The sequence below is a fragment of the Zalophus californianus genome, chromosome 1 (assembly GCF_009762305.2).
Source record: "Zalophus californianus isolate mZalCal1 chromosome 1, mZalCal1.pri.v2, whole genome shotgun sequence".
NCBI lineage: Eukaryota > Metazoa > Chordata > Mammalia > Carnivora > Otariidae > Zalophus > Zalophus californianus.
Window position 1 is genome coordinate 99,075,012 of NC_045595.1, and position 26,222 is coordinate 99,101,233.

The 26,222-nt window shown below is 41.2% G+C and overlaps 1 protein-coding gene across 6 annotated transcripts in view; it reads right to left on the reverse strand.

Moving 5' to 3' along the window:
• Positions 1–26,222, reverse strand: part of SLC9A9 (solute carrier family 9 member A9) — a 707,437-nt gene that overhangs the window by 330,419 nt on the left and 350,796 nt on the right. For all 6 annotated transcript variants that reach the window (XR_003518124.1, XM_027584626.2, XM_027584627.2 and 3 more), the window contains one exon: positions 3,338–3,476. Coding sequence is in view for 5 of the 6 variants with exons in the window: in XM_027584626.2 (XP_027440427.1) it covers positions 3,338–3,476 (139 nt within the window). In the remaining variant the exon portion in view is untranslated. The remainder of the gene's footprint in view (positions 1–3,337; positions 3,477–26,222) is intronic.

Genomic DNA, 26,222 nt, shown 5'->3' on the forward strand with positions numbered 1-26,222 from the left:
TCTACTTCAATGTATCAGCTTCAACGTGTCCCCTGACCACTTTGTGCCTTGGTTTCCCTGTCTGAAAGTGAAGAAAATCATGTAACCTACCTCCTAGGTACATAAACCGGTTATCATGTGTTAAGTACTCAAAAGAGTGCCAGATATGCAACAAGGAATATATACGTTTTTCTATTAGTGTGACTTAAATTAATTTGTTTTGTAATACATCTTTCCCAGACGTAGATTCAGTAAGCGTCTGGAAGCAATTCTTTATCTGGAAGAAAACACAGGTTGCCCTTTGACCCTTTCAGCATTCCCTCTTATTACTTGGAGGGCAGGCTTTTTGTTTTTAGTGGGGTTTGTTCCTCTGAATTCCCTCTTCTACTTTGTTGTGGAGAAGGCTTAGACCACTTTGAGTAACAGGATATCAAGTGGACATAGGACATTTGTGTCTTTCAACCTTCACCAGAAAGCAGTTTAGTTCTGGGTCAAGACCTAAGCTTGCCTAGAGCCCAGGAGCCTATACCCTGAGGAGCATCACCTCATTATGGACAAGGTATCAAGGCTCATCATGGTGGAGGGAATAACTGTGCACCTGTCTCCTTTGCAGCCTGAGTTTGGGAGAGGCAAGGCCATCAGGTGCTGTATGACAGATCCTCCCCCTGAGACTGAGCCCCTGTCTCTTCTCTCTCTCCAACCATTTTTTTCCAGATCTGATCCAATCCCATGGCAGACTTCTAATCTCCAGGAATTTTTTCCCTTTCCTTGCCAACTTGTTTACTTATGTGTCCATACCTTCCCTTCATATCAAGCAGAAAAGAGTTCCAATTTCAGTTTTTTCACCTAGTGCAGGCTCTGGAGCCAGAAAGTGTGGACTTAAATCCCAGCCCTGAAATGTCTCAGCTGTATGGCTTTAGACAAGTTGTTTAACCTTTATGTGTCAGTTTCTTTAGCTGTAAAATTGAGATAATAACAGTATCTTCCTCCCAGTGTTTTTATAAAAGCTATATGAGAAAATCCATTAGCAAAATGCTAATGACAGCGGCTGGCAAATGGTAAAGTTCTCAACAAATGTTACAGTAATAATAATTGTGTTGGCTATTACTGATATGTGACCCAGAGTAGCTACTTAACCTCCTTGAGCCTCAGTTTCCTTATGTGTAGAGTGAGGATAATAATAGCCTATCTTACAGGGTTGATTCAAATGAGGAGATACATACAAAGGCCTTGGCACATGCGAAATGTTGCTATCATCATTACCATTACTTATGCAAAACAACATGTGGCTTCCATCATAATTCCACTTAATAATCAAGAGGAAATAGGGATCAGTGATCAAAAGTATGGTCTGTCTCTTGGTTTCAATCTCTGGGTTTGAATTTTGGCTTTAATACTTACAAGCTGTATGATGCTGGGTAATACCCTATCCTTTCTAAGCTTCAGTATCCAACAAAAATAATATCTGCGTGACATGGACGTTGTGAGGGTGAATGAAGTATAGTGTGTAAAACAAATAGAGGCCTGTGTATCATAAGTACTGATGTTAATCATTAGATTATTAATCGTTATTTTTATTAGAGATCAGCCCTACCTTTTCTGAATTACTTTATTTCTTTGTCAAAGGAGTTGACATTCTCTAGGGTTTCCCGGACAAAATTCTGGAGTGGCCTTTGAGTCTCTCCTCTTCTAATCCTATTCTAGTCCTAGAGATTCTTCTAAACATTGGACTCTTTCCTGATGTTTCTTTCGCAGTTCATCATCACAGTTTTTCTTGAGTCTAATCCTTTTCTGACTCATCCTATGAACCAGTTCCTCATTTACTGTTTAAAAACAGGACTTTCAGTATGTCACTCTCCTGAGCAGAAACCTTCGGTAGTTAATTGCAGACTACAGACAGAAGCTCAGATTCCTTTGAATAACACTCCAAGATATTCCACAGGGTGAGTCCAACCCACCTGTGTCTCCTCATCTTCCACTGCTCACCAAACCGAGAATTCTGGTCCTCTCAGCCCAGCCTTACCCTTCGATGAAGGCTGGTTTTCTCCTGAACCACTCATCGCATAGCCTTTGTCTGTATCCTACCTATATTTCAGGCCAAGCCCACATTCCTCTCTGCATGTAAATGTTACTCTTCAAATTATTTTTCGGAATTATAGGCTGTTCAAGAGTCTATCGGACTATTTCAGAAACAATGGACTCATCCACATTTGAATTTTTAGAGTCCTAATAAGTTGGCTGTGGTTTTGGCACCCACCTTCTATACAAATCTTATTGTAGAGCTTGTCTTTCCAAGTTTGTTACTAATTGAAGACAGAGTCCATATTTTATTCATCTTCCAACTCATGTTACAAACTCTTAGTAGAACCTAGTGTTTTAGCAGCTGCTCAGTGAATAGAGATTCACTGGGTCAGTCCCCATGAGAAAGTACCCAACGTTTTGCTTTCTTTGCTAGATCCCTGACACATCTTGTACCCTTCTTCTTTCTCTTTTCCCCAAGGTCTTTGGTCCTTGATCCTTTGTTCTGCCTCTTTTTATGGCCTCTATTAAGCCCTCACACTTGACATTGGTTTTCTGGCTTTCTTCCTCAACTCTGGCTTACTTTTGCCCCATCCAACTGCTCTGACTGAACAGCTCACTAGACCAGCTTCATTCCCTAGCTCAAATTCTCTAGGAACTCTGCTCATTCTTCCACTGCACTACTGCAAAAGAAGGAATGAGATGACAAAACTGTCCAGATATAGCAAACATGTCATTTCTACCGCGCTTGCCCATCCCCTTCTGTAAAGTCGCTAGGGATGTTTGTTTAAATCCACAGTGATTTTTTGGCTTGGCCAGTCCTGTGAGCTAGTGATTGCAAGAAGTTTGAAAAGGAAGAAGAGAATACCCAGTTAATCACTCCCAGTCAATCCTGTCTTGTTCTTGACCCTGGATCTCGGGGTTTAAAGACATCCAGGGAAAAACTAAGAACACTTAAAGACATCCAGGGAAAAACTAAGAACATTTAAAACTACTTTTTTAAGCTTCTTCTTGACCCTAATACAGCCAATCCCGATGTCCCATGCCCACCTATTTTCCTACATGGCAGTTTTTTAAGACTGTTGCTATCTTGGTGTCAGACAGTATCAGTAGTGCTAGAACAGGCCTTGGACAAGAAAAGATCCTGGTCCCCTCTGCCGCTGGTACCAATCTATGCCTCATGGACTGGGAACTAAGATGGCTCCAGTGGCATTGTATCATATTTGAACTAGACTGTCTAGCCATTTCTTTCTTGGTCTGGAGGTTGTCCATCCTCAGAAACAGTCCAGGTACAGCTCTTAACAGTCCCCAGCTTTCCACACACATGTTCAAAGGATATCAGTGCGGTGACAACAGCATATGCAGACCCCATTGCAAATGAGCCGGCGAAGATCCCCAGGAAATTCCCCACGGACTGGAAGAATGCTGCAGCATCAAATGTATTTGGATTCTCCTTGGGGCTGTAAATGGATATCGAACTGGAAAGAAAAGAGGGTGAAGGTTAGTCAGTGACTTCTCTCTTATAGCCCAAATACCAGAAGTCAAAAGTTAGCACCCCCTTCTGAGGAGGGTACCTTGTCCCGTGAGGTTAGGTGCTGGCTGGAAGAGTTCAGGAGAAACAGATGAGGACAGGGAGAGGTAGAGAAAGTAGAGAGCTTTCCCTTCCCTTACAGCCCATTCCCATGGTATCCATATATTGCTGCCAGTCAGTAAACATTTTTATATTGGAAGGGTCATAAAGAATATTGTTTCTGAGCAAACTAGGCATTAAAACATGGTAGGTGTATAAGGAATCTGCTGAGGAGATAGATAACTGTGAATTATTTAGTGGCCATATGTCTTCAGTGCTGTAATATATTCACAAATGCTCCTGATAAAAAGTACACTTTTATGGCCTGTGCACAAATGGGCAATACAAATCACAGCGTGCACAAAATATTCTGCTGTGATCTTGTCATAAACCACAAAGCATTCCTCCTCTCCAGTGTAACCCTTCAGAAACAGAGCCCAGAGGATGCTTAGAGCATCACAGTATTAACCCCTGGGGAGAGACAAAAACCCTCATTTTCCCACCAAAACAAATGGCAGCAGCTGCCCGAGGTCATGTTTTATACCCCAATTCTGGTGGCTGCCAACAGATTTATTTCCATAGAGAAAAATCAATCCACCAATAGGCAACCCGTTCACTTAAATATTTTTGAGGACGCCACATTTGTTATTTTTTTTAACAAGGGCCTCAAATCCCAGAAGGACAAGGTGTGTCCTATTTTAAGAAATGTGAACTCCATATTGTAGCATTAAAATGAACAGATGTGCTAGAACCAGTAGCTTTGGGGAGACGAATGAAGTAACATTTCATTTTTTTAAATAGTTTTTATTTTAATTATGAGGTCTTTAAAACTAATCAGGAAAATCAAGAGTTTTGTAATAGGCTCTGGAAGGGACTTTGTAGCAGTATAGAGAGCAAAAAGTACACTAGACACACTGACTTGAAATTAGATTGGATTTTACAGAGATGTAACTGAATCTTTTATGGTTTGGATGATTAGAGCATGTTAACTCTCTGGTTTGACTTTCTGTATCTAGAGACTAGTTAAGGGGGTGGGGAGGGGGATTCCAGTTTTTCTACAGGAAGATGTGTGCTTAAAAAAGTAGTTTTAAATGTTCTTAGTTTTTCCCTGGATGTCTTTAAACCCCTAAAGTAGGCCAAACACTTCTACTTTGATCATGTAATTGGATAAGGAAGATGAATGTGGATCTCAAATGGAGCCCTTGAAATGTATGCGAGAAAAGGATTGCCTTTGAAGTGTTTTCTCTTTGTAAAGTGTTGTGTTTTGCAGAAAAAAAATGGAAAAGCAAACCCATATTTAGGTCCTTTGTATCTGACAGTCCTGAGAATGGGTGTATAACCCCACGGCCATTATGAAACTTGGTGCCCAACACTGCAAAGCTTGATGTATGAGTTAACATTCACCAGCACATTTCTTCATTCCAGTGAAGGAACATAGTGATGAGAAAACATTCTACTTGCATTCTGCTTTTCCAAACAAAGAGTTTTGCATAGTAACACAGCTCTGTGAATAATTCTATTAATTCCTGAGGCTACCAATAGATCTGATTCATAGAACAGGTAACTCTTCATCCCCATCTCCACCTCTGCACTCCAGAAATTATTTTCTCTGTCCTTATACTTCTTGACCTTGGAGTACCATCATCACATCATTTGGCCATAGCAATATGTAATGTTACTTCCATTACTAATGTAATGTTTTTCTTTAAATCAACTCATTTTTATTCAAATGCAAGAGCTTTTATTAAAGAATACTTATGTATAAAGTCATAGGTTTGATGTGCTAATTTTCTTTCTTCTTAATACCCATGAGATTATGTAACTATTACATTTGATGAAAAGTTCACCTGTGTGTCACCTACAATCATCTGGGTAACCACACTGATTCTCAGCCTGCATTCTGGGAGATATTCTCTTCCTGCACTCTGATCCTCACCCAGTAGGGTACAGGCAAACTTCATATACTTCTTCCCTGTGATGTTGGATTTAACTTAAGGGAAAAACTTAACTTCCCTTGACTTATGAAGACTTGTCTGTTGAGTGTGCTGCCCCTAAAGCTCCCTAGGATGTATGCACTGGGTATCCACTAAGGGCCTGGTGGTGCATTAAGTGTAGGGTGTTGGGGGGCAGGCAGGAAAGGGCATAGAGAAGAGAAGCAGAATTTGAGTAACTAGACATTTTATTGAACATATACAAGGCGTATCTAGGCACAGGGGCCTAAGATGTAGATGACAACTAGCTCTAGTCATGGTGCTAAGTATGATTTTTTTGAGAGATATGTAACATTTAGTGGTGCAAATGAGGCAAGAGTCACTACTTTAGATGAGAGGAGATGGCATTTGAGCAAGGAAGCAAGTCAACCAACAGTGATGGGAAGAGGGTACTTCAGGCAGCAGAAAGAGTGTAAGCAAAGACCAGAAGGCAGATGAGTTGAGGACACTTCAAAGCAGAACTATCTAGTTATGGCTGGAACACAAGGACCATGTATGTGGGCACCTATGGAGGTAAAGATAGTTAGATGGCATCACTCAGCCTTAAATTTCATGTTAAACATATACAAAAGTCCTCACATTTACATATCATTTTGTCCCCTTTAAGCCTGCCTTATAACTTCATTTGATCCTATAACATTTCTGCCAGGTAAACAGGGCAGGTATTTTTATCCCTCCTTTTCTTCCTTTTTTTTTTTTTTTTTTAATAAAACAAAGAAACCAAGGGTCAGAGAAATTAAGATCATAGAGCTATGGAGTTCAAAATGCAGATTTTTTGTTTATTCCTTCAAAAAGTGATCTTGTTGGGAGGAAAACAGGAAAAACAGGAACCCAAATCAGGATAGCTGAGTGCTGCGCCGATTGTAAATGCAGAAGTTCAGGTACCAGAACCTTTAATTTCATCCCTGGATGGAATATGGGCAACACCTTCCTGTGTGCAAGCAGAGAGCAGATTGCACTGTATGGGATGGCAGCACCCTCTTCCCCACCTCACTAGACTGCGAGACTCGGGGCTTCTCATGGGAATCTGCTTTCAGGCCCGGGTCCTGGACTTGAGCTTTGCTGGGCCTGGCCTGGGTCTTGTTCTTCTTCATATGACCAGGACACAGACTGGTGCCTGGCACGTGGCAGGCCAAAAAAAGATGAATGAAATAAAGGCAGGACGACTGGAAAGTAGAAAGGAAAGAAAGAAGAAATACAGGAAAGAAGGAGGTCTGCAAAAGCCAGGCTTGAAATGAATCATCACCTACAAGATTTCCTTTATTAAGCAATGACTTTATATATTTACATTGTGGGTACTTTTAAGTTCATCAGCCCAAACTGAAGGTGACACTTGAGACAACTTGAGCTTCAGAGATCTGACCCTTATTGGCTCTATGGCCTTGGGCAAGTTATTTCATCATGCTCAGACTCAGTCTCAAAGTCTGTAAAATGGAAATATTAATAGTACTTATCTCCCAGAAATGCATGAGGATATGAGGTACTTTTAAAACCTGTATATTTATCTTGTAGACTGTAGGGCCATTCATTGAGTACTGATTATGTGCATGAAAAATAAACACTCACTGAACGCTGACGATCATCACCACCATCATCATCATTCTGTTAAGAACTTCCATAAGCCTCACAATGACAGAGAACAGAGTGCTGTGGCTGAGCCAGGCCCCAGCTCCAACTACAGAGAGATGGGGTGTGGCTCTCCTCCCGGCCTACCAGGCTTCCAGGTTGCAGCACGGAACTAGTCACTTTTGCGTGGGAACAGAAGGATCTCCTGGGAGGACATGGTCATTGAAGTAAGGCTAAAATCTGTTCTGTTTACTGCAGAGCTCTTCACTCCATGGATCCACAAAGAAAGGAGCGTCCTTGGCAGTCTGGGTAGGAATCTGTCTCAGGACAAGAACAGGCAAGGAGACTGAGCTTGTGTTGCTTCATCCCTAGTTAAGTGGCTCACCCCTCCTGGATGTTCTGTAGGCAAAGCCCTCTGGCTTCAGGTGAGGAGTGAGGGAAAGAGAGCAGGTAAAGAAAAGTCAGGCAGGTTGCATCTCTCCTGACTGCCAGGATTTTGGGAAGCTGTTCTTCTGGGCTCTAAATCCTGGTGAAGGAGGCACCACTTTGGGCTCTGGTTTTCAGCTACAACACTAAGCCTATGGATTGTAGGGCAACAGCTGCAGAGGGTGCTTTCTGGAAACAAACAAGGGTTTGGGTAGCATATGTAGAGCTTTCCAACTTCAACCCAAGAGAGGAAGAAATAGCTGTTCCAGCAGTTGCAGCCCTTTGGACTTAAAAAGAAAATATTTCCTCCCCTGCACTGAGGGACATGCTTGGACCATTCGTGTATGCAAACATTGGAAGGGAGAGAGGAGAAGAAGAAGAATTAACCTTTCTGCTAACCTGTGTGGTGCTTGTTCTCTGGGGCACTACTCTGAAGAGGCATTGTTTATAACACAAGCTAGTAAAGATAGATCTACAATCCCCATATTTCTGGAAAGAATATTTGAGTTAGATGAAACCAATATCCTTGAAAGTGCTATGAGCAGAAATACATAGTGGTGTTTAAATATTCATGTCATAAATTGGAAATAAGTTCAGGTTATTGATTCATTCTATTCAGGAAAAGATTATTCAGCAAAAATGAGTTTGATGATAGTATATTATATCCGTTCTCAGAAATAAATGTGGGCAGCATCTTTTATTCAAAAATTCTGAAATGGATGAACTATCCCAATTCCTTTGATGAAAGCAACATGAATAAGGATCATGTTGCTCACTGTACCATTTAAAGTTCACAGAGAGGATCGCAACTCTGGTGTTTCTCAACATCCCATTATTTAATCTTTACGATGTTCCTTCAGGGAAGTCACTTGGCAGCTTAGGTAGTATTGAGAGTATAGAATCTGAATCTGGGATCTGGGTTCAAATCTCAGTTCTCCCACTTATTGCCCGTGTGACCTTGAGCAAGTTACTTAATTTATATGCGCCTTAGTTTCCCATAAAATGAGGATGATAACAATAGTAACTATCACATAAGTTGCTACAAGGATTCAATGAATTAATGTTTGTAAAGCACTTGAAATGGCACCTGTAACATAGTAAGAAGTAGACAAGCATTTCTTAAGTAAATCATCCTTCTTCAAATAACCCATTCTTCCCCCTGCTCCTCCTTCCTTTCTCTCTCTTTTCCTCTCTTTTGAACTGACAGTTTGGTTTACTTCTAAAACAAGTATCTCAAACTAGATGTCCAATCAGCACCTCAACTGAAACAGAACTGAGATGTCCATCACCTCTCTGACACCTGCCTGGACTCGTCCCTGGTCTAGGATCATGGAGCGTCAGGGACCATTTGATCTTACAAATTGTTTTTTGTAGAATGGTGTATGACACCTATGCTCAGTAAATACTAGCGATGAAGAAGAAGAAGAAGGAGAGAGCAAGAAGAAAAGGAGGAGGAAGAGAAGAAGGTATTGCAATTACGCTGGAAGTGAAAATGATATAATGCAGGGAAAGTGTTCTATAAATGGTACCACCATTCCTGCCACCAGTGCCATCCCCTCCATGACTCATGACTCTGACCTTCTTCCCATTTTGGATCCTACCCAGTCTTCTCTCTCCTGGTTCTTACAATCTTTCTCAAGATTGCCTGGTTTCTAACACCATTCACTTTGTTATTTTTCACTGCTACTGCTAAAATATTTTGCCTCACACTTACTCACTTAAACTACCCAACAACATCCTGCTCCCGGGCAACTATTCTTTCACTGGCCCTCCCAGCTCCCACAGTCTACTCTCTGTCCTGGGTGCCTGGCCGGGACAACCTGCTTCTCCTAGCCCCCAGGATAGTCTCAATTCTTTTGTTAACAAGAAATCAATGTCACTCAAAAACTTTCAAAAGGAAAATATTAAGCAAACATATCATTTCCCTTTCAGAATATTTATTAATGTAATCATTAAAGAAAAAAATGAGAAAATGACTACTATAGCCAAAGATCTACAAAAGGACCTACCATTTTTCTCTACCAAATCTTTAATCCCTCGCAAAAAATTTCTAACTGCTGACACCAGTTTATTATAGAATTCCTGATTAGTTGGGTTATATATATGAAGTAGTTTATTTTTTTTTCCAATTACTGCTTCCAGCTGTACTACGTCAAATCCTTCTTTGTGTGGGTATGCAGTTCCATTAATGATGTCTTAGCCAAATTCCATTATTCAATTCCTTTTAGTTATTAAGATTTGGTACAGTCTAGCTTAAAACCTAAATCTTCAAAGCAGGATTCTTCTTTGCCCTGCAGAATATTCTAGAGCAGCAGGCAGGATGACTTGGAAGGGAGGAGGGGCAGAAGAGGTGTTCCTCTAACACACTTGTGGGCACCAGTGTCCCCTGGTGTTGGAGGCACAGAGGAGGGATGGGGGACCAAGCTTGTTCCTGCTCAACCCCTCTCTTAGAGACCTCTGCTGATATGGTAGCACCTGTATTTTGCTGAGAATCCCCTCACAGCGACCACTCAATCTTCTATCTGCCCTGCCAGCTATGTACAGTTCCAGCCCTTTGCTACAGCTTGGATCTGGGGCCATTTGGGGGGTGTCGTGGCTCTCATCCTTCTTTTGACCTCCAATCCCCTTTATTGGGCCATGGACCACTGGGCCAGGTGTGTTCACCTTGGCCACTTCCTAAACACACCAAATCAGGGAGCTATCAGATCCTGCTGACACAGACCATTCCAGCTAATTCCTTTTAGAGATCTCTAGGCCAGTCCCCATGTTCTTGTGTACTCCCACTCCAAGAAACCACATCCCAGAACTTGCCTCCTTTATTCTGTTTTGAGAGGGCCTTAGCCCCTCCATAGTTTTCTCCACTGAGGAATGAGCTGGCAAGGCCTCTTCCTGCAGGTAGCCTTAGCCTATTGGGTGATTCCTTCCAGTGGAGTCCCTTCCGCTTGACTTAGGATGGAGGAAGCACCCTGATGGACAGAGGGAACAGCTTCACACCTCAAACACTGTAGTCTCTCCAAGGATGACCCCATCCTTCCCCACCCCTTTTATATACCAATTTGAGGCAAAAAAGATGGTGGGGAGGTTGAAGGAAATGAGGCTAATTCTGTTGCCAATTAAGCTAGTTGGGAGGTGTGGCCTTAACTGCGGGGTAAGTCTGCTGCTCTTTTTAGTATGGGGCCATTTATCAGCTTTTGTTTGCAGCTTTGCTCCTTAAACCCAAGTTGGCAAACAGGAAAAGGCCCACAGGATGACACAGCTTGTGACCTTTACATCAGGGTGCTTCTAGCTTTTACTTCCTATCTAGAATTGCTTTGTCTTTCCGCTCTTAAAGATACATTTTTAAGGAGAAACACAACATAGAGGGGCAATGAAAATTTGTAAAACTCCTCTGTTTAGTTGGCCCTGAGTGTCACAGGTAAGAAACAAAGTAGAAGAAAACTAATTACAGTACTATTTTGTGTTTAAAATTTTTTGGTCCTTAAAAAAAAAAATAAATAAATAAAAAATAAAACAAGTGGATCCTTATCTATTATTTATCTTTTAATAACTGTACCAACCTGCCCTTTCTCAAGAAGTTGCTTAATTATGAATAAGGAATTGATTTTTATGGGGCCAAGAATTGTGTGTACACATTGGAATTCATTCTGGCATCTGCCTGCCCATTATTCTGGCTTATGTTCTGCCAAAGGCCAATGAAACTCTGTCAAGAGGACCCGCTGTAAAACATAATGACTTCAGGAATTGGGGGCATTCCAGGCACCCTGGGAGGTTAGAAGAGCTGCCTCTTAATAATAAGAGGTTCTGGCCAGAGGTTTGCTGAGCTTGAGTTAGAACCGCCAGGTTTCACCTTCCCAAGGGCCAAAAACCCTGCAGGGTGGAGAGTCATGTTTGCAGAGGGCACATTAATAACTCTTTCAGCTTCTGGAAGACCACTTAGTCAATGACTTTGCTCTCTGAGAATCCAAATTCATACCAAGGTGTGATTTTCCAAATCCTTGACAAATATTTTGCCATTTTGGTATCTGGCACAAAAGAAAAAGACAAGGGGAATTCTGTGGGAAGTATGAGTTGGTCTGTCATTGCTGTCCCCAGAATAATACAGTCTCATGCTAAATTTACTGATCCACTCCATCAACAAATTTATTAATCACCTACTATGTGCAGATATTGTTCTAGGCACTAAAGATCTAACAGGGAACACAACAAAGCTTCTAACCTCACGTTTCTTACATTCCAGTGGAGAAAACAACATAAAAAATAGCTAAGCAGATAAATACATGATTTAATGACAGAGGTTGAAAAGAACCATAAAGCAGCATGAGGGGATGGGACAGAGAGTGACAGGGAAACTGCTTTAGTCAGGGTGGTCAGAAAAGGCTTTTCTGAGAAAGATTGTTATCTGAATGAGACCTGACAAACCACAGCAGACCACAGGAGAAGGAGTAGGGTGGTGAAGAGGAAGATGGAAGGAACGAGGAGAGTTTAAAAGATAGATGGATTTAGTAGAAATAGCTTCAGTGAGCATTTGCAATGTAGTCATGCAGAGGAAGGACTGGCCTTGTTTTTGGGGTTTCCAGAGGCAAGATAAAGCCCAAAAGTAAAAACATCATAGGGAGAAAGATTTTAGCTTTATATCTGAATACAAAATTTCCTAATTTTTAGCTCCGACACAAAAGGAAATGGGTTCTAGGAAAGGGTAGTTAGTTCTCTGTTGTTGGAGATACTTAAGCATAGAATGAAAGAGTTACTTTCCCAGGGTGCTGTGGAGAAAATCCATGCACTGCATATTGGATAATGTGGCCTCTAGGGACCTCTCACCCCAAGAGTTATTGATTTGTTACCTATTATTTTCCAACTTCCTCCAAGAATACCAGGAGAGAGATGTAGGGTGCTTGGCTTTCTGCGCTAATCCAAATCCTGCCACTGGAAATGGCAAAGCACTTAGTGAGTAAGAAGCAGTACTGTCCTGCAATGGGGACACAATGAAGGCACCGATGATTTAGTTTGGAGCTGGGTTGATAATGACATCAAGAACAGTTACAAATTTTAGCACGGAATAAAGCCTTTGACAGATTCCTAAGTGGCTCTGCTCCATTAAGTTCCAACTTTAAGGTGACAAAGAGAGCCCTGAGTTTAAAATTGGTTAAAAGGGAAGAAGAGTTAAAGGAGGTTTGTTATGAATTATGTGTGCATTTTCTTTGAAAGGAGATCTTAAATTACTTTGCAATTTAGTCTGAAAAGTCTTGTCAGAATTGAATTACTCTGTGGGCTTTGAGAAATATTCTCTTATACCCAATATTGAGAGGAAAGTGCATTTGAGATTGTCTTAAAGATAAAAGTAACTTGCAAATACTCTTCTTTTATTTTGTTTTCTCTCTTTCTTTTCTGAGGCAGAAGCAGGAATTTGAATCCCACTACTGTGAGCCTATTTAAAAAAGAGAGAGGCTAATTCTTATGATCTAATGGGAATTTCAACCCTTTCTCCTACTTTTCAATTCTTTTAATCCTCACTAATGAAATCTTAGCTCCAAAGAGTACTGTGATATGTGAAACTTTTAGTCATAATAGATATAAAAAGATATAGAAAAGTAGGCTAATAGCCACTAAAGATGGAAATCTAGTTCAAATTAAAATATAATCATTAACAGGTGCAAGCAGGACCAAATATTAATCCCCAAGGTTGAAATGGAGAAGGGGGTCAGGGGCTCCAACATTTATTCAGCACTCCAAATACTTACTATTTCCTGTATTCTTACTATGGAGCATTCACTAGGCGTAAAGCACTATGGTAAGCATTTTTATAAGCATTATCTCATTCAACCATCACAGGACCCCCTAAAGTAAGTGCTATTGTGATTTTCATTTTATAGATGAGGGAATTACGGCTTAGATTGAATAACCTCATATGTTTCACCTCATTCAATCCTTCCAACAATCTAATGAAGAAAGCATTGGCATTTTGGAGATACACCGACTCAGGGAGTGTAAATCATTTGCCCAAGGTAACTCACTAGTAAATGGAGCAGCAGATATTCAACTCAGATCTCATCAGTTGCAAGTCTGTGTACAACGCAGGCAAGAAAGTGGGAACATCGGGATCTATCACCTGAGTGTGTCTACAGATAAATAACTCAACAAGTGTTTCACCTTCAGAGGAATGAAGAAAAGACCACTCTCAGGAGGCTGAGATTTTAGGACTTCTAATTGTAATTTGTAAGAAAAAAAAATTGCATTAGGTAGTGTATTCATTTCAGTATGAGGAGCTTTGCTGACAACCTGGTGCTGCTTCCAGGCCAGGATTTTTTCATGGAGACCCCTCTTCCATATTAAATGGCTTTAATATCTTGGCATTCACACCAACACCAGCTCAGGTCCATCATCCTATGCGGTTGTTCACCCTGTGTTCCCACATGGTGACTTCTGTCTCTTTATAGTAATTACTTATCCATGTTTCAGGGCCTTCACCTGAAAAATGGTGATGATAACAATTACGCCTCCTTTACAGAGCGGGATTAACTGTGTCAATATTACCTGTGTCAAAGTGTCTACCTGGAACATAGAAAGCACCCCATAAATGCTGGCTGCTATTACTGTTGTTACTGTTATTTGTATTAGTATTATTGTTGGAATGATTGCTATATGGTTCACCATTTGCTCAAAAGAAGCTGATAAAAACTGAGCTCTATTTCTAGGAAGATGGAGGTATTTAGGAACTCCAGTTAATGTGTCAGAACATCATAAGAATCTTCTGGGGGTGAAATGAGCAATACATTTAGAGTTAGATCAAATACTGAATTCATCTTTTTCTTAATGAGGCCTGTAGAGCAGAAGGCTGCTGGGATAGTATCAAACAAGGAGATGCATGTAAATCGTTAACCATAACTAAGCACAAAAGACCCATGGTTGTCTTGCAAATCCAATGGAGCTGAACTTCTAGCAGTCTTGCCAGAGAAGGGGACACAAATGTAGACATACCACAGAAGTCCTGTTGCTATACCGAAGGCAAAAAAAGTTCACGAACAGAGGGTGTCTAATGAAGTTGTGTGGGATTGCTGATTAGCAACAATCAAGGAAAAATCATGAAACCAGTGGAGTTTGCTTTTATGGCGATCACCAATTCACAGCTCACTGCATGCTACACAGAGATAAAGAAGAATCTGAAAACAGGCACTTGCTTGCCTTGGGGTCTGCAGTGTTTCAGACACGCTGTGTGCTGAGGACAGAGAGCGGCTGAATGAAATGCTAGTTTCCTCTGGCTGGGTCAAAGGACTTTTCATAGACAATGGGCTGCCTTCCTAATCTGAGTGCCTTTCATTCCCACATTAGACAAATCCCACTCCCATTATAAGTGGTTTCCTGAGACAGCCTGACAGAGTTTTACCTGACGACAAGGCAACTCCTGGAAAATATTTGCAGAGATCGGCTCATTCTCCCAGACCCTTTTCCCTGCTCTTCTATTTATTAACGTTTAAGTGAGTTTCTGGGCCCCAAACCACAAATGAATTTAATTAAGAATCTGCACCCTTAGAGTTAAAGATAATTTTGCTTGAGTTCAAGGAAGAAAATACTTTGCCTCCTAAAATGGGGGCAAAGCACATAGTTATCTTCTTAAACTAATGTATTTTACCAAGATAGTTGCCTCACTGCCACAGATTTCAATTTTGTGTTTGAAGCATGGGACCTACAGACCAACAAGTTCCACCAAAGTTTTGCTTCTACACAATGTTTTCATATTACACTATATGTGTCTAGTAGTTGTTATCAAGTAAATATTGCCGAATCCTTAAGTTTCACAGAAGATTCATTTTTGATAGTAGATCTTTAGGACACAACTTTACCTGGGATAAAAACATGGACTATGAAGTATAATTGAATCTCAAACCAATACAACCTGTAAGAATTAGGAGATTCCTAACTCAAGCAATTAATAGGCCTTTCTTACCCCATGCAGTAAAGATAGTTACTAAGAGTGGAGTCAGAAGCCAAGCATAGGATAAACACTTCATTTACCAAGGCCATCGCTGAGCTATGGAGGAGTACAAGCTACTGTTCAGCACCAGGAGCTAACACCCTGGGCCCTGAAGTAGTCTTGAAGGATCAGGAGAATGATTTTTGCACATTTAGGCAGACAACAGCTCAGAGGCTTGGGGAACATGCAAGCTGGATGATTTGGTCAGGGACTGGGGTGAAGGGACATCAGGGGAAGGCTTTACATTAGAACCAGTTTAAGCAAGCCACAGTGAGTACATAAACAGCCAACAAGGGGCCTGGGAAATCAATGATTCAAGGAGTCCAGGGATGTGAACCCAACATAAATCCACACAGGAACTTTTCTGGAAAGGGATTCCTTAACTTTCATCACCTTCTCCATTTAGTTCATGACCTCAAGAAGGTTAAAAACCACTGACGCATGGGTACATATATACTAATGGTGGAACTAGGAGGGGGTGGTTAAAAGTTGAGTCAAACAGTGAATCTGCAGAAGGGAAGACAAGACGGAGAATCAGACAACCAATGCAAGGCACAGGAAACAGGAGCACCTTGGTAATGGAGGAAAACTTATACCTAAGTCACAGCCCTTTTGTACACATATCCTGCTGGGGTAGGGACTATATATGGCTGCTCTGGGCTAGCAGGCAATGTACAGAAGAACATAAGGGAATAATGACAGGTCAAAAAGCATGGCAATTCCCGACACCTAAGTATATCTGGATAGAAAGTTGAGGTTTTGAGAGTTATATTTGCACAGTAGTAAATGACAGAGTTAGGAATTATAACAGCTAACACCATGAAGCATAAGTTAACATGTGGCCTGGATCAATCCTACTTCCTTTTCGTGGTTTAGCTTATGTCAATGTTATTGATTGAACACATCCAAAGTCGCATGCCAAGCCTCACTGTCACCACCACTACCAAGGCTTGGCTTTCTGTAGGTCCACCAGAACGTGTGAGACACAGCGGGCTTGGTTCAGTGTGCCCATGGGAAGATCTTCAAAAGATCTTGTCTTTGTTTATAGGTTACGAGAACAAATGGGACAAAGGGGCTGAAGCTCCCCCAGAAATTTAGGGGAGGGATGTCCCTTGAGGGCTAAATTATGAAATAAGTAACACAATGGCAATAAAAAGCAGGAGGGATGCAGGTATCCATTTCCAAAATGGGTTAAAGGAAGAAGCACATAGCCAGGGTGTGTCAGGAGGCGAAGAATAGAATTACTCTTCTACCCGTTTAATAGGTGCGCTCCTGGCTAGTGTTGAACTGTACTTCTTGGGCCTAAGGTTACATTGAAATTGCAAAGTCTTTGAGAAAAAGGGCAGAATTCAATAATTATACCTACTGTCTCCTCTAGATTAAGTATATTCATTAGATTTTTATTCAAATGTATTACCACCTTCTTGGTAAATTCCAGTTTTAAAAAATGCCTTAGGGCCATTGTTAGAAAGCATCCAAATGGAAACAGAGGTGAGCCAGTGATAGGAGAGGAGAATGCCATTTAGATGAAAATAATAAAGGACTGTGGCTGCATTCATATTCATTAACGGGGTGTTGTGTGTGTGTGTGTGTGTGTGTGTGTGTGTGTGTGTGTGTGTGTAAGAGAGACAGAAGCTCCAAAAAGTCTTATGCTGAGAAATAGCGAAATCCCTGTTTTTGTGTGTGAAAAGCCTGCTTTAGCACCTAATGCTAATGAAACTTCATCAGGAGGAGGTCAGTGCATAATTAGAGATTATAGCACCATAAATGCTTATGGAATGTGATAGTAAAGGCCAAGGTAACATCATCACAGGGAAAGTATGATAATCCCTGCAGACCTGATGCCAGAACTCAGGGACTATAATGAAATGGAAGGTGTAGGAAGAGCGGACAAATGCCTCTGCCGTCTATTGCCTGGGAATTTCCTGATTGACCTTGGCTCTGAGACCAAGCAGTCTGTGTAGGTGGTAGTGAGGAGAAGGAGGGCACTGGTTCTGTTACATTGTTTATACCAAAAATGCTTAGCCTTTAAAATTCTGGATTTTTTTAAAAAAGGAACTTAAGCAGTAAGTTACCAAAACGATGAGAAAGAGAAAAAAGAATTTCTGGCTTTCAAACCATAATGGAATAAACTAATAAGATATAAAAAGATAGTTTGTTGGTAAATTGAGGGACCAGTCTGTGCAATGCCAGCTTAATTTTAGAGTGTTAAATACTGAATTCGGAAAGCCTGTGTGGTCTGTTTCTGCAATATGTTCAGTGTTAAAATTCTCTTGGACTTTGTGCTTTTTACATTGCAATGTTAATAGCTGCTATTTATTGAGGGTCTCTTGCAAGCCAGAACTGTGATATGCATTTTGTATACATTATTTGTAATCCTCACAATAATCCCGAAGAGAGATAATACTATCTATGTATTACAAGGAGAAATTGAGGAAATTGAGGAAGGTTAAGCTACATGGCCAAAGTCATGTGGTGAGCAAGTGGTAGGACGGGCATTACAATCCGGTTCCAGACCTCCTATGTTGCCCTCTCCCTTGCTGCTACCCAGTAAACTGTATGTTGGCAAGTTCGTACATCGACAAAAGGTTAGTTATATGTGGTGGCCCCAATGGGTGAGTGCTTTTCTTAGGTAGTCTCTACGGGTTAGGTCTTTAACCTGTCTAGTTTAACTTGTATCTACATATTTCTTTACTTCCTTCTTTGTGTATTTATTTAATAGTAAACCAACAAAAATAAATAAATAAATAACAATAAAAAGTGGCCCCAAGAGCTATTGAAACTGAACTGGAGCAGGGTTGCTTTCCTCCAGACTTTCCCCTAGGCTTAACAAAATGTTTCTGTTTGAAAGGTAGAATGTTTTGCTTATTATCTGGCAGGAAGTTGAGTATCTGTTTTTGGCTGCTACTAAATTTTACAAATAATTAAAACATTTTTCTATCAAAATGGAATATATTACCAAAAGGAGACTCCTCTGGGGGCAAAATGATGGAAACCTATACCACCCAAGTGAACCTGGGGACATCTAGGCTGACTACATAGAAATGGGAGCCTTGATAAGTTCTCTTTGAGCTGACTTGTGCTTCGAAATACACAAGGGTTCGGGGCACTGGTTCCTTGTGAACCTAGGCACACCAACAGAGGCTTTAAGTAGAGCTGGTGGACCTGATGTTTCTTGCGAATCCAAGATTCCCCCAACAGAACCATATTCCCTAGGCTTCAGAGGTGGTTCAGCATTGGAAACATTTATTAAATGAGAAATTCATTGTACTAAGATGCATCTCATGCCAGATGGTGATCTCTTCTCTACTCTTATCAAACATCTGCCTAAGGCTACCATATCCAGGCAGATGTACTGACTTCTTTATGAAGACACTGATTATCCCCCTTCTTCATTGCTGCATTCCTTTCAACTTCCCCTTCCTGCATCAGAATTTAAATCAGCACGTCCTTCACTCTTGCCTGGTTTAGGGAAAATAAAGTTGTTAGAATTACATTCCTCTTGAGTTTCTCAACTAAGATGTGATGCAATATCAAGAATAAATTGATTAGGGCAGTGTGAATAAAGTGTAGAAATGAGAGAGAGAGAGACAGAGAGAGAGAGAAGGAGAGGTCTTATGAGCATTGAACTGAAACTCATATTGACTGAAAAACTAACCCTGATTGCCAGGGCAAGTGAAATGTGGGATAAATGTGGGTAATCAAAGAGCAGTGAAGACTTCTCTGGAAAGAGCCCATCAACTGGTATTCTCATCCGAAATTCTGGCTTACTTGTGTGGAACAGTTCTTGGTTGGATGAAATGGGAAACAAACTTGGCAGCAGAAAGGAGAGAGACGGGATATACTGCTTACTGCACAATAGATTCTAACATGCTACCTTGTCCTTTAGGAAAAATAAAACGATCCCTTGTGGCTGAACTTAAAGGGGGAAGGTTTTTTGTTTTCTCAGTCATTTTCTGGAATAGGATGAGATGGAGCCTTTTGCAATATGTTTACTATAGCCCAGGGCAAACACTTTCTCCACGGGTTTCTCTTCTTCTTCTGAGTGATGGGAGGAAAACAATCCAGGGCATGACATAGTTCAGCACAGTTTGGATGAAATATCATTTTGGTGGTAAAATGTACACTCTCAAGTTTTAGGGCCCACAACTGAAAACGTATGGAATAACTTTGATTTAAGGGATTTGAACCTTGTGAGAGAGAATTACCCTATATTGACATTACTTTGTTTTTCCTTCATAGTTAGACACTTCCTGTTGAATTATCTGGCTGCTTCCATCAAGGACATGCTCTATGAGATCATTAAAATGATGTGATATCATTCTTAGGGAATATGAAAAACTCATTCAACACTCAATGTACAGACATTCCCCCAATGATGTATAAGTCTTGAACACATGTCATGGCAAAAATCTTTCTTCGCTAGCCATCCTCTTCACTCCCTTTCTTGAAGCTCAGCAAAAAGAAAGCGCCAGAACCTTTATTTAGCATGAGCCCATGAAAGACGTTACTTTATCTCAGAACTGAGTTAAAAGTAAGCGGAAGCTTACTCTTAAACTATTTCACACTTACTGACTGAGATGGAAACAAATTGGTTTCTATAGTCTCAGATTTAGAGGTTCCTCAAAGCTCAAAGAAAGGTGAGGTGATGAAAGACGCAGAAAAACTGGCCTCAATTAATTCTAATCATAACTGTTACTGCTATGAAGCGATTTTGGAGTGGCATTTTAGGGGGCTTGAAAACAACGAGCACGGCCCTCCCAGATTCCCAGTATTGAGAGCTAGGAACGAACAGTTGGATTTTAACTCAGGGGCCACAGATCCAAGGCTCCACTTCTGCCCACCAATTCTCTGAGCGCTCCAGTTCCCTAGTAAATTTCTTTTGAACACATTCTGATACCTTTTTGTTTTTTAAAAATGGAAATGTTAGTGGGAAAAATCCACTTCATTGTAAGGGACGCATCATTCTGAGAGCATAGCTTTCCTCACAAATATCAGCGTCCCTTCCACTGCTCTGTAATAAGTGGCTGCAGCTGTTGCCATGGCGATTTTCATTTTTACAAGACTGTATCCACACAAAGACAGGCAACGCAGCTGTTTCCATGAGGCATCATAAAACAAGCCCGGATGTAATGATGCTCCTGTCTTTTGCCAGAATGAAGGGGACATGCCTGTAAATCCAAGCAGAGCCAAAGATGGGGCTGTGGCTATGTATGCTCTGATAGGTCTTCTCTGAAGGTCACTTAGAGCCGATGAGAGTTCAACTTCTATCCATTTTTCTCAGGCAGATACTTAGCTCCAGGTCATTACTGGTTAGGCTGTTTACATAACTTACTCCGATAGCTGCCTTTGAAAAAGACACCCTCATCCCCTAAATCTCCACATGCTACCCCCAAGACATTCCAGAAGCAAGCTCTACAGACAGTACTAGCCCAGTACTTGTTTATCTGAAGTTCTGTGCCCTCCTACCTACACGTTACTAAAAGGCTGCCAGAAAGTCAACACGGCATTTTAAAAATCATTCTCCACTTTCCAGTTAGGAAGAGTGTGCTTGCTCCCTGCTGTTGTCCTTGTCCTTCATTAGGGAAGGAGTTTGTTTTTTTCTGTGTGGGGTCCAGTAGGCACCAATAGTATAAAGATAGAAAGATACCTGTGGAGCTGCCAGTTCTTGAACAATGGCATTCTCTTAGGGGGCAGGCAGCTTTTGCTTGCTGTTTTGTTTTTTTGTTTTCAGGGTGTTGATTTGCTTGGCAAACCTGATGCTGAAAATTACGTGAGGAGAACTCACAGCTTCAAAATGGTGATGGCCTCAATCCCTCATTCTTTTTTTTTTTTTAAGATTTTATTTATTTATTTGACAGAGAGAGAGAGAGAGAGACAGCAAGAGAGGGAACACAAGCAGAGGAAGCGGGAGAGGGAGAAGCAGGTTTCCCAAGGAGCAGGGAGCCCGATGCGGGGCTCGATCCCAGGACCCAGAGATCACCACCTGAGTCGAAAGCAGACGCTCAACGACTGAGCCACCCAGGCGCCCCTCAATCCCTCATTCTGAGCAAGGTTCAAACTAGCTGCCCCCTCATTGACCTGGAGCGATAGTTCTTGCTGTCACACAGGTGCTGCGGGACGGTGGCAGCAGATTAAGTGGGAAGAGAAAGCCCAGCATGTGCCTCGTGGGGAAAGGGTTTGAAAAGAAATTATTTTCTCTGTCATTTCTCCACCCCCAGCTCATATTACTATTTAATTCTTAAAAAACCATAATTATGTTTTTGGATTTCTTTGTAGTTTATCAGTCAGTTACAGCTATTTTGCTGTTATTAAGAGCATTGAAATATGAACAGTATAAATCGCCAAATGCCCCAGAATCTAATAATAAAAGGACTTTACTTGGAAGGCATAAGTGGTTCTTTTATTCTGGGAGGAGGGCCTTTGTTTGCAAAGAAATACGGCTATTCTTAACATCTGAGTAATCAGCCATCTTTGTGGTGGTGGTTGTTATTAAACGTAAGGCTGAGATGCGTGTGACCTACAAATAATCCTCAGGAAGCTGTGGGACTTTATGAGGTAAACGACTGCCTGAGTTTGATCCTGACTTGCCACTGACACTCTCTGTGACCCAGCAAAATACCACATCTCTCCTTTGCGCTATTGCAAAGCAAATGGCACTCTAGGAGAAACAAAGAATCCGAATTCCTTCACAGCGCCTTCAGTGTTAAAATGTCATACGGAATAAAACATATAATGAAATGGAAATAAGTAAAAAAAACAAACACCTTATGGATCCCTTGAGACCCGTAAGAAATCAAAGTGTACCAAGATATTTCATCTGTCTTCTCATCTCTCAAAGTAAGAAATCAATCAACGGCTCTTCCAATTTTTTTTTTTTTTAACTCAGAAACCAAAGGAAATATGGAGAACGAAGTCACTTGTCTGAGGTCACGCAGTTAATCAATAACTGTTCCAACTACTGTTTTCTGGTTTCTTACCTAGCAGCCCAATGCTGCTTCCAGTTATTCCATTGCCCTGAAAGGCAGCAAAAACTGAGAGAAGTTCCCTCTGGATGGACTGTAAGCATGTGAAAAGTAAACAGTAGAACTCATTAATTTATCAGATTTAAATATTAACATTATTAGGCCAATCCTTAAAGCTAATAACTCTACTATTTTTAAATATTAATGATGTACAGAGATTGATGACATTCTTGTTCCTGCAGCGGATTTGAGATCACTCTCCTAAAACTCAATGCACAGTAAATCAGAAAAACTGATCAGTATGAAAACACCCATGTTGGTCAGCAATCACGGCTAAGGCACGAACTGGGAGATTGCTTCACAGTCATAGAGAGGAGTTAAGATAATGAAATATAGGAGATACAGACTGTTAAATAGACGATAAGGCTGAAATATTTTCTCCACAAGTGCTTTCTACTATTTCAAATCCTCTTTTTCACTGTGCCTGAGGCTGAGAGAAGAGACCCACTGGACTGCCTCCCTCCTTCTTGGCAGGGCTTGCTAAATATCAGAAAACAATGCGGGGAGGAAGGTCTGTGTAATTTATTTTAACTGATCATAAGAAAGTGGTGAATGGGAATGTAAGCGGAAATGCTGCAAGTGTGTTTAAGCACATATTTCATTTCCCTTAGACGCAGGAAGCTGAGGGGGAAACAGTCTCAATAATGACAGGAGGGGAACTCTTTTTCAAAAATATCTTCTCTTTGATGAAATTACAATATGGTTATTTCTATTGAGATTCATTTTTATTCATTCAGTGAATATTTACTGGGTACCTACTAAGTACCTGGCACTGCTGTGGATCCTGGGGATATACCGGTGAATCGGGGAGGTGGGGAAGCAAAGAGACAGACAACAAATATGTGTAAACCAAGGATCGGTCCTTTGAGATGGGGAATGAACTGTGATCGTCCCCACACAAAGATTCAAAATAATTTAGGTTTAAAAATTATAAAGTAACTTCATAGACAATATCTGAGTTTTATCACATTCCAATGAAATACATTTTGTGGTGAGCTCTACTTTGTAGATTTGGGGATTGAAATGCAGCAGTTAAGTGATTTGGCCAAATCCATTTCAACAGTAAATGGGGGAGCCAGGATTTAAATTCAGGACACCGTTCTGCAAAATCCCTACTCTTCACTGTCTCATACTACCTTCATAGATTGTTTTTCAAATGTGTGTACCTATGTAGAGTTTCCAAATCCACAATCAAACAGTTCTCCAAATCCGTGCATTTATTTAACCCTCTCACCCCTACTGCTACTCTATGTACTACAGAGTTCGGATTTAACCACCACATTTGAATTTCACTGTGGAGAGAGAGGAGGGTTGGTGGTAGACCCTCTAGGTTTGAGAGTGAGCTCTGCCACTCTTGGAGGCAGCAGATTATTGGGCAAGTCCCTTGACCCCTCTCAGTGCGGTAACTTCCAAGGCTGCTGTAAGGATTCCGTGGGACAAGCAGCAATGCACAGCGTCCACCACAGGACGGCTGCGTAGGCGACCCCGAGGAGTTACTACCCTGCTTCTTTTGCCTCGTCTGTAAAGAAGGAACAAAAATGCGGTTAGCTTACTCTTTTTCTCTCTTACAGTTGTCATAAGGACAGATGTAGGAAGACATTGTGAATGGTGAAGTAAAATTATCACTAAAGGAATCCTCTAAAACAGATGCTTGATGGAAGATACATAACTAGACTCGGCTTCTCGTTATTTCATTCACGAAGAGAGCCCAAGTGTTCTGCTGAAATTTTGGATGAAGGTCATGGTGTCAGCCAACCTCTAGCTAACAGATCAGGTGGCCTAATTCCTAGGTTCTCATGACCAGAGGCCTATGAACCACACCCTTAGGGGACTATTTATTGAGCCCATTATCTAGCTCTTATGTAGAATCACCCAGAAGGAAGGCCCAGTTTTACATATTTTGATAAATGCCTATATCAGATGGAATGTGTCCATGTGTTTGCACAAGAATACTGCTCCCCTCTTTCAGACTCTTCCGGAGGAAACAACTTTGCTGGGCCCAGGACACTCTCACGATTCTGGTCCCTGTTTCCATGCGTTTCCCCGCCCCCACCTCCGTCAGCTCCCCCTCACTACTCCAAGCCCCACCCCTTCTCGAGGGCCCTGTGCCTGTGGAGGCCTCACCATCCCTCCCTGCCCTCACTCCACCCTGTCTAAGACTGGAGCCCTTGCTGTTTTGTATTTTCAATCTGTGTGCTGCATAAAGTCTTCCTTGTGCCCTTCCCTACTTGTTTTAAATTCTTAGGCAAAGCCTTTCTTCAATTTTTAAAAACTTATTGCTCCTACAGGTTTTATTTGTCATTAACACGATCATATAAAAAATTAAGTTTGCTGTTGTACTACCTAATGTTTCAAAGCAGCCAAGAGTCAGGGGCGAGCTGGACCATTTTCCTTTGACAGATCTCTGGCTCGCTCACTATGGGACCGGCAGCACGTAGCCAGCCCCACAGCCACGGGCCTCCTTCCTGTGCATGCTCTTGACCCATGCTGGATGCTCTGGCTCAGATCCAAGGGCTCTAGGTCAACACCTCTCATGAGCTCAACAGTGAGATCTTAGCTAAGGTCCACTCTCTCAGAAGTTCTGCACAAATGAGGAAAGGCAGCTGTAGCGGGTCAGTTGCTCCAAACACTGGAGCTGCCTATAAAAGGACTTAGTTAAATTTTAGCAATTCTTTTACCCTCTAGAAATTCTTAATACTCAAATACATTACTTTAACTTAACAGTAGCTTTTTTTTTGTTTCTTTTAATTAATATTTCATTCATTTTTAATGTTTTAATATTTCCTTTTAAAAAGCTACAAGGAAATACAGGCACAAGTGTGGTAATTCTGCATGTAGTCTAAAATGAGAGGGCCTGGTTGAATATGATATCTGATGCTTAGCTCTGTAATACTGGGTCACTTACTTAATCCAACTGGACAGTACAGATGATCATAGTACCTGGCTTTCTCCAAGGGAGCCCCTCTAACATTATAAGACTATTTCTTTCTTTCAGTTTCAGCTCCATCCCTGAGGACCATTCAAGATGCAGTCATACCCAAAGCCAGGCATCTGAAATGGCATTTCCCAGACTTGTGCCTGAGAAGGCCTATGACCACACGTGAGCTTAAAGGATTTAAAGGCAGGAGTTTCTCTTCCATATTCTATGGGCAGAAATCTATGTGCAGCTCTTTTAAGCCCTTGCGCATATTCAGATTTCTTTTGAGGAAACTGTTGACTTTATCATTGCACAGATGGGAAAGAAATACACACATTAGGCCTGCACATTTTCACACTGTACCAAGAACATTTGTCTTCTGGGATTGGAAATATATACACATCTCTCATTAATCAACAACATAAACATTGACTTCCAGCCATAGACATCAGCTCTGAATGATCTTCTCGCAATACTTAAAAGTGCTCATTTAAGAAAGAGATTTAAGAAAGACCATCTAAGGTATACGAGTACCAAACATTTACTGTGGTGACCATCCTTTGAGATGATCCCTAACACTTGGGATCTGCACCCGTGTGTAGTCCCTCTCACACTGTACCAGGGTTGGTCTATGTGACCAACAGAATATAGCCAAAGTGATAGTATGTCACTTCAGGAGTAGATTTAAAAAGTCACTGTGGCTTCCATTTTGGTTGCTCTCTCATTCTCTCACATGTGCTATATCACGATTTTTCTCTCG